This window comes from Capsicum annuum, chromosome 6 (assembly GCF_002878395.1).
Source record: "Capsicum annuum cultivar UCD-10X-F1 chromosome 6, UCD10Xv1.1, whole genome shotgun sequence".
In the NCBI taxonomy this organism is placed as follows: domain Eukaryota; kingdom Viridiplantae; phylum Streptophyta; class Magnoliopsida; order Solanales; family Solanaceae; genus Capsicum; species Capsicum annuum.
The window spans coordinates 208,825,670-208,835,002 of record NC_061116.1 but is presented as its reverse complement, the minus strand read 5'-3'; the positions used below and the strand labels follow the sequence as shown (position 1 = coordinate 208,835,002).

At 32.1% G+C, this 9,333-nt stretch overlaps 1 protein-coding gene and 1 pseudogene across 1 annotated transcript; one reads left to right on the top strand and one right to left on the bottom strand.

Annotated features, from left to right (window-relative positions):
- The first annotated feature begins 2,299 nt into the window (after window positions 1-2,299).
- On the top strand, window positions 2,300-3,900 carry LOC107855371 (tetraspanin-8). The gene is made up of 2 exons (XM_016700372.2): window positions 2,300-3,049; window positions 3,437-3,900. The coding sequence occupies exons 1-2, from the start codon at window positions 2,552-2,554 to the stop codon at window positions 3,740-3,742; spliced, it is 804 nt and encodes a 267-aa protein (XP_016555858.2). The 5' UTR covers window positions 2,300-2,551; the 3' UTR covers window positions 3,743-3,900.
- A 3,928-nt stretch (window positions 3,901-7,828) lies between these two features.
- On the bottom strand, window positions 7,829-8,539 carry LOC124899605 (annotated as a pseudogene).
- Window positions 8,540-9,333: the final 794 nt, after the last annotated feature.

Below are 9,333 nucleotides of genomic sequence, written 5' to 3'. Positions count from 1 at the left end.
AAACTCCTAAGACACAATTACTTTCTTCAAGTACCCGGGACAAAAAACATTTTGATATATTAGACAAACTCTCGTCAATTTATTAATTAATTAGATTTAAAAAAAAAAATACTCGAGAAAAATGAATTGTCTATAATGCAGCTCAAATGAACTATAGTTTGAGGTAATTTGTTCACCAAAATTAGAAGTTTGACACTAGTATACTGTATATGGTTGGTCCATATTTCTATAACCGCAATTTGTGAATTCTATTATGGGTACCCATTCTATTATACAATATGTAACAAAGTATATCGTTATAGGAATAAAACACCTACCAAAATGGCATTGATGAAAAACATTAATTTTTCTCATTCTACTCCTCTCATATATTAAAGAATTAATGAAATAATTTACAAATTGATTTACAAGTGTCATAGCTTGAGGCACGTCAACAAGCTTTTCTGGTATAAAACTAGGAGTCAGAATTTGATATATATATATATATATATATATATATATATATATAAAAGAAAACCCAACATACTAAAAATGAAGAAGAAGAGATTTTATTTAAAAGAATTGAGTCTTTTTTTCTACTTCCGCAGAGTGGAAAACATAGAGAATATATATAATTCAAAGAAAGAAAGAGATACATCCAATGATCCAATCATAAATGTAATGGACAACGTTTGAAAAATGCAACCATTTCAATATTGTAAATGATTTAAGTCAATAGAAGGCTATTCAAGGACTTTAGTAGATAACATACGAGAAATGATTAATTAGGAAAATCATCTCATAATAATGATAATTCAATGGCTTGAAAACTGAATTTTCCAAATAGAAATTCAAGTAGGCACATTAAAAGCATATCAATAATAGATATTTCTTTTAGAGATCACATTAATTTTTCCAACAATTACATCATATGAAGTTTCCCCTCGAAGGTCAACTTTTTGTTGTATCAGAATTTGTCCTAGGCATGGTTGGAGGAGGAATGTTGTGTAGTGGATCTGGTCCTGAAGGATGACTTAAAATTTCTTGAAATTGTTAATTATGTCAAAGATTGAAAAATCTCTTTAATTCTTGATGATTTGGTTGAAACATTCTCAATCCTAATAGCTACAACTTCTATTGGTGCATTGAGAAGAAGAGTAGCAACAAAAACAAAGAGATGAAATTTATTCATGTTGAAACTATTTTTGCTTCTCATGTGTTGAGATGAATTACATTTAATTGAACACAAAGAGTCCCACGAAGTTCCAAATGATACTCTCTCCATCCTTGTAAATGTATCCATTGTTTTTCTTCAGTATTTTTAAAGTCAAATTAGATTAGATTTATTCACCATTTTAAAATTAAAATTAGGATATTTATAAATATCTATATGAAAAGTATTTGTGAGTTGTAATTTTTTTTCTCAATATGATCAAAAACATTCAAGATATTGATCAAAGTTTGTATTATTTGACTCTAAAGAAAAGGAAAGGAAGTTTGTATTACTCCCTTCATTCCTATATGTTTCGTATCAATTTGATTAATTTTCAAAGTCAAATTAGATTAGATTAGATTTATTCTATATTTTAAAATTAAAATCTGAATATTTAAATCTATATGAAAAGTACTGTAAGTTACAATTTTTCTTTTTAAATATAGTTAAAAAATACATCTCAAAATATTAATCAAAGTTTGAACAATTTGACTCTAGAAAAAAAAAAGCATGTAAAAAGGCAATGGGGAGTAATGAGTTAATGGTAATAATCCCCTCTTGATTTTTTTAATCAATCTACTAATTAAGTACCATCTGATCCTAGTAAACTTCAAACTTGGTTAGAGATAAAAAAACATTTCGTTTTTTTACTACTAAAAACAACACATTAATCTTTTTTTCCAAATAAAAACAAAACAAAACAGCAATCCAATTTCACAAACCACAAATAACTTTCTTACAAGAAATAAAATATGTAGAACAAAAGAACACTCTACTATGAGATGGCTTCTCTAATTGTCCAGTAAGTCTGTTAATTAATATCCTCTCACGAACTAGACTCACACGATTTTAAAAATCTAATAGCTCTCCGATATATATTTGTTGATGTGGGACTTATCCTTAAGATGGAGTGTGACAGCTTCATGTGATGTTATCACTTCACATTCATTGATCAAAATATCATAGTATTATATAAATAAATAAATAAATAAATAAATAAATACATATTATAGTTAAATATTTATCAAATTCATAAACCGTCCATGCATGTATATGGCATTAATTACGTTACATTACTAGAATTCTATGAACATTAGAAGTAAAGTAACTGAAAATGAAAAGAAAAAAACATCGCAATGCACACGCTTTAAATTTTCCACCAGACAAGACTTATTTCATTTTCCACCTTTTTCTGCTATTTATATCAATCTCCTCCATAGCTACCCAACAATAAACAAAACAAAAAAATAAATACTTACTTAAAAATAAAAACAAAAAGGGTTGATTCTTTTTCAACCCTAAGAAATCCGATCATTCATATCATTATTTCCCCTCATATCGAAATTTAAAAAAAAAAAAATGGTTCGCGTTAGCAATTTCATAATTTCATTTGTTAATGTGTTAACATTTATGATTGCAATTATGGCCATAGGATTTGGCCTTTGGTTTAAAGCTGATGAAGGCAAAAGTCTATGTCAAAAATCATTATATATGCCTTTGTTACTATTTGGGGTTGCAATTTTAGTGCTATCATTATTGGGATTAATTGGATCATGTTGTAGAGCATCATTTTTCTTGTGGATTTATTTGTTTTTCTTGTTTTTGCTCATTGTTGGGATGATTTGTTTCTCTATTTTCACTATTTTGGTGGCTAATAAGAATGTGTCTAAAGCATTGTCTGTGAAAGGTGGTAATGATGCTAAATTTGGAGATTGGGGACATTGGTTGGAGAAACATATTGTGAATGACAAAAATTGGGGTGAAATTAAGAGTTGTATGGTTACTTTCAAGTATTGTCAAACCATGCCTCGTGGAAAATCTGGAGATTTCTACAAATATAGCCTCCCTCCTGCTCAGGTTCCATTTTTTCTTCGTCTTTACGTGCGATTTTATTAATTTTATCGCCCTTTAATTCTATTTTAATTACTTTATTTGAGCTAAGGATTTATCAAAGATGGTCAAAATAGATAGTTAAAATATATGTCTGTCTTGGTCTCCTCAACTATTGTTGTTTTGTGGGTGCTACTCTATGTTGCCTAGAGGTGACAAGGGCATATTAATTAGGTCAAACGAAGAAATAAGTGACCATCCAAAATATTCAAAGATTGTTTGACTGAGTGGTTTGGTATGCGGGATAAGGTGAGATAGTTTATGATTAAGTTTGGGGTAAGATTGATAGACGTTATAAATTTAGTATAGAAATTTATATTATCTACCGATGCTATTTTTTTTTTGTTGGTGCAGTCAAGTTGTTGCAAACCACCTACTTACTGCGGCTTTGAGTTCACCAATGCAACATACTGGACTATGCCAAAATCAGGGCCAGCAGTGCCACACAGTGACTGCAAGACATGGAGCAATTCACAAACTGAGCTTTGCTTCAATTGCCAATCATGCAAGACATCATTCGTTGACGCCATTCAAAGAAATTGGAACAGAATGGCACTTACAAACTTTTGTATATTCGTTTTAATAATCATCATTTACTCTATTGGTTGCTGTGCTTTGAGGAACAACAGATCAAAGGGATACTACAAACCTTATCTATAATTTTTATTATGGTTTAATTTCTAAGTGATAAGAAGAAGGCGCTTAATATTTGGGTTTAAGGCTAATTAATTAACTGTGACATTTTGCTGCATTTTTGTTTGTGAGAAGGACTTGAGTACCATTTTCGTACTATTAAACAATCTGTAAATTCCCATTTGTATTGCTTTGTATAGTTTTTAGGAATTTAACCATACAATCTCCACTTTTGTAATGATACTCCTCTCTCAACCAATAATACAGGATAGTTATATTAGATTTTGGCATATCACTATTAATTGAATTTGGTACATTTGAGTGATTCAAGAAATTATCAGTATAACAAATGAGGCTTGAGCACATGACCTGATGCAAATCTTGCCCCTGATGACTATTAAAAAGAAAATTCAATGACATTATTGTTGGAAAATCTGCACAGATAGAATCGCATACTTGATCACTTTATGCTATGGAGGGTTTCACGTCAGTAGTCACTATGATTCATTCAGCTACTATGGCAACAGTTGGTGTGTTTATGATAACAAGGTGCTTAATAAGATTCTAGTTCGCGCGCAACTAAGAAGATGAAATGTGGTAGAATTTTAAGTGTGAGCTCATATTAAATTTCTGAATCCGCCTTCGAAAATATTAAAAAAAATGTCATACATATCATTTTTCAAATAACATAAAATCTTGTCTCCCTTAGGGCCTTGATAAAAGGAAAAAAGTTCTTGTTTAAAAATGTCATTATATTTAACTAATGATCAAAAATAGCAGAATCATTGTTTAGATGGACTGTTTAGTCAAATATATAGCAACTGGAAGCTCACCATCTGGAAGCCACTATCCATAGGGTTAATTATATGGACACCATTTTGTCACTATACGCTACATTCAATTAATGGAATCATTGATTGCTTAATGTCAATGTGGTTATTATTAACTCTCAATGTATAAAATATTGTACCTTTATCTCCTAAATTTAATCTGTTGTTACAAATTAGTTAAAAAAAAAAATAATTTTAATATAAAAAATTAGGCAAATTGCAGAAGATCAAATTTACCTCGTAGAATATTCTGTACACTAACAGTGCACAAAACTTGAACTATTATTATATTATTATCACCTCTTTATCAATGGCATGAACGGCGCATGATGCATTTGACGGACCAGACATGAAATTATGTTAGTGTAATGTCAATAATACTCTGTAAGTTTCACAACTCAGTATAATCCTACGAGTGAGTCTGGAGAAAGTAAAATGTATGCAGACCTTAAAATGTATGCAGACCTTACCTCTACATCTTAGAAATAGAGAGGTTGTCTGATTCTCAGTACGTTTCAATTTTGTAATAATGAAACAATTGACTTATGCAACTATGCAAGGGATTAAAGTATGGGAATCTCAAATCAACTAACAACCTGTTTGGATGGTGGTATGGTATGGTATGGTATGATATGGTATAGTATGGTTATCATGGGAATCATGTTTTTTTTCGTGATTTTCTAAAAATGATGGTATAGTATGTTACTATTCCATGGTTTGATAATCATGGAATGAAGCAATATATTGAACCATCAAATTGGTGGTGTGCCATGGTTTTCATTTTTCTTTTCCAACTATACCCTTGTATAATTTTCTTTAATCCTATTTTATCCTTATCAACAAATTACATGCTAAGACTACGCATTTGTTAACAAGATCTAAAATTGCAAGACTTCCTGTTAGCAATATAAAAATTCAAAGAGTGAAAAAAATGATCACAGTTATTTAGCAGTAGTAGTTTTTAATGCCAATAAAAACTCAATTCGATCAAAAAAAATTGAAAATTATATGGAGGAAAACAGAGTGAATGCACAAAAAACATATACATGGGAAGTGATTTTTGAACTCTAAGATACATACATGTATACCAATTGTTTTATGATTGGAAAGTACTTCCCTATTGCATTAGTTTGCATTCGTCAAACCTTTGTTTAGCAAATACCGTTGTGAATTTGGCGTCTTAAAAGGATCATCGGGTAGCTATAAGAAGCATCAAGAAAGAAACGACAACTGATTACGCTAGCACTGATATAGATAAAAGAGTTGATATCTCAAATGTATTACAATTAGGAATATTTTAGTAAATTTACATGTTACCATACCATATTATACCATCAAACCAAACAAAAAATCTATTAAATCGCAGTAAACAATACAGTCCATCCAAATATGATACTATACCATACTATACCATACTACACCATACCATATATTATGAAAACATGACAAACCACCATCCAAACAGGCTGTAAAGTAAATGCTTTATCCATTTGTAAGTTACTCTTTGTATTTGAATGGGTTGGGTGTGTCCACTCATCACTATCTTGAAAGTGACCAAGACCCTCTTATGTCTTATCTGTTGCTGTTCAAGTAAGACATTCTTATTATTCAATCTGACCTGCTCTGCCTACCTATTTATGTGTCACGTCTACAAATTGAAGTAAAAGAAAATCACTTTTTCATATCATTTAGGTGTAAAAAATAAAGATCTTTTACATGTAAAAAGTATATAAAACTAAAAATAAATTTGTACAGGGTTAAAAAATCAGATCTCCCTGCTATATCACTAGGTACAAAAATTTAATTGGTTTTAAAGAAAGAAAATTTTTGTGCGACTATAAATCACATCATAAAAGTTAAAATGAAAATCTTAAAGTCAAATTATTTCTAAATACATAAATTAAGATAAAAGAGTATTAAAATCTTGTCTAAGTAAAGCTTGGCAAAAGGCATATGATAACACATGCCTAAAGTATAGTACAGATTCCCTGGCAATTTAGGTACTCAACTATGTTTACTACTTTCGTAAGGCCATGGCCAATGACTAAAGAATATGTTTTCCACTTTCAAAAACTTTCCTTTGACGGTAACTTTTGTCACTAGAGTGAACAACTACTTTTACTAACTAATTGCTATTGTGTAATAGGATTTGATTCATGTATTTGTCATCTGAAATTTCATCGAGGGACCTAGTATATCAGGATCTAACTGTGTTCAAGACCCGAAAACAGTATCACCTTTGATAGGGAATGATTTACTCCTGCGAGATTTTTCAGCATGAATCTGCATAGTCGAGACTCAAAACAAGTATCGAACACTACGTGAAAAAACAAAAAAAGATCTATATGGTGCTGAGAGTGTGAGTCCACTATACCGTGTTCAACAGGGGTGGAGCTACCCTTTGCCGAGGGGGTTCATCCGAACCTCCTTCAGCGAAAAATTATGTTATATATGCATGGTTAAAATTTTTTTTATGTATAGATATTAGATATTGAGTCCCCTCTGTTAGTTCGTATGTATACTTATAAACCCCCTTAGTAAATCCTAGCTCTGCCACTGACGTTCAGTCCTGTACTGCCACATATATGGGTGCCACTATGATTTATGAACAAACAGGATGTAAAATCATACATAGAGTTACATAGGATCTGAACAAAAATATTTATTTTGTACTAATTTTGCGGGACTTCTTTCCGTCTCAGACAAGTTAGATGACCCAAAGTTGTTGGACCCGAAAGTGCAAGATTCAGATCCACCGACCTGTGAGACAAAAAGAAGTCTCACACAATTAATTTCAGTTGGTATGAGACAATAAAGTTTTTTGAACTCCAATCAATTAGGGTAATTATTGGAAGTCACACCAGTTGATACAAGCAAATGGGCATCAAATAGCTGAACTAATTTGGTAAGTATGAAACTCTACTATCTACAAGGGAAAATCTCATAGTATGGAAAAATCTTTGGTAGAAGCACTTCCCTCGAAAATTAGTCAAACTCCAATAAAAGTACAACCTTCTCGTATTCCCATTATACAATAAAAGACAGTAGAAAGCATCAGATTCAAAAGAATGATACTGGTAGAGTGGTAGTACTTCACATTTCGACAAGAAAACAGAAAAAATATTACTAGCATGATAAGAAATACTTCCGGTAAGAGGAATAATTAGGGACGGGTACTAGCTATTCCATCTTCTACTCCGATAAGATAATACTACTAGAGGCAAACGAGCAACAAAGCTAAGGCGTCGCTAGGACTATGGGAGCAGGGAATGTTCCAAAGATGAACTTTACAATAGCTCACAGAAAATTTTGGTCTAAATGGCCAAGATTTAGTGGAGAAACAAAACCGACATATTCCAATTCTTAAAGATAGGTGAATTTCAAAACCACTGATGAATGTGTTCCATAACAAACAATATTGTACATAAACAAGCTAGTGAGCTAGTCTACATTTACTCTGAGTCGGATTCAGGATTTGAACTTTGCGTGACACTCTTCTTGGACTGAGCTTTGGATTTTGATAAAATTCTTGATGATTCGCCTTCAAAAATGATCACTTCAGCTCTAGCTAACCTCTCTTCAAGTTCCTTGGTACTAAACTCATCGATGCCCCCTAGCTCATCAAATCCAACCACATAGTTATCGACTTTAGAATTTTTTATGAGGGCAAGGGTTGGACGAACAACAATTCTGAGCTTCTCAGCCAAGTATGGGCTTTTCTCTGCATCAATTTTCACAAAATGTGTCAATATGTTGTTTTGCCAATATACTCAAGTGCTTGTCCATCACTTTGCACGGCCAATTATCGCGGTAGAAATGGCAGACTACGCGTTCACTAGCCTTAACCGCAGAGAAAAAATCCTTCTCTGTTGGGATCTCGGTGTATTCCCCATGTCCTAGAGAGATCCATCGACTACGTTTCTCAGCCATTTTCTTCATCTGCTGCAATCTACTCTCTCAATACCTCAATGTCATCAACATCTAGCTGATCTAGGGCCCGTCAACACTTGCTTTTCCACTCTCTTGAACCTTGTCCCTGGCTGCCAAGAATACATCAATTATCTCATAACTTATACATATATTAATTATGCAGGTCTTATAAATTATTGGGGCACCCCAATGCATTAAAGCTCTCGCTATGCGCAGGGAAGAATCCCACCACAAAAGTGTATTGCACACAGTCTTATCTTACCTTGCATTTCTGCTAGAATATGTTTTCTTGGAGAAAGTCCCACCACAAGAGTGTATTGCATGCAATCTTACCTTATATTTCTGCTAGAAACTGTTTACTTGGAGAATGATCCCACCACAAGAGTGTAGCTAGAGACTGTTTTCAAGTCTTAAACTACCTCTTGTTCACATAAAAGCAACTTTATTCATTATCCCAGGCTCCCGTCAGGTCTTATAAATTGCAACAAAACAAAAACTAATACATGAATAACTTGTTGGCGTTTGGCCATTAAATTTTTTCACTTTTTCCCAGAGTACACATTTGTCCATGGGAATTCCGGAATTCAACTAGAATTTTTCAAGAATTTGATAAATAACATGTTAATACTCCCTCATCAGAAAAGGAATGAACAATTGATCTCCTTATATCCATCCATTTCTGATGCGAAAACTCATAAAATAACAAAATCCTATTTAAACTTTTTTCAATTCAAGTTACTCACAAAAATATAAAAAAAACAACTCCACTTTATATTCATAACACAACTTCAATTTTCAAATATGTCTTTCAGATATACCAATTAGTAAGGAGGTTTAAGCACTGGATGCAGAGGTTTA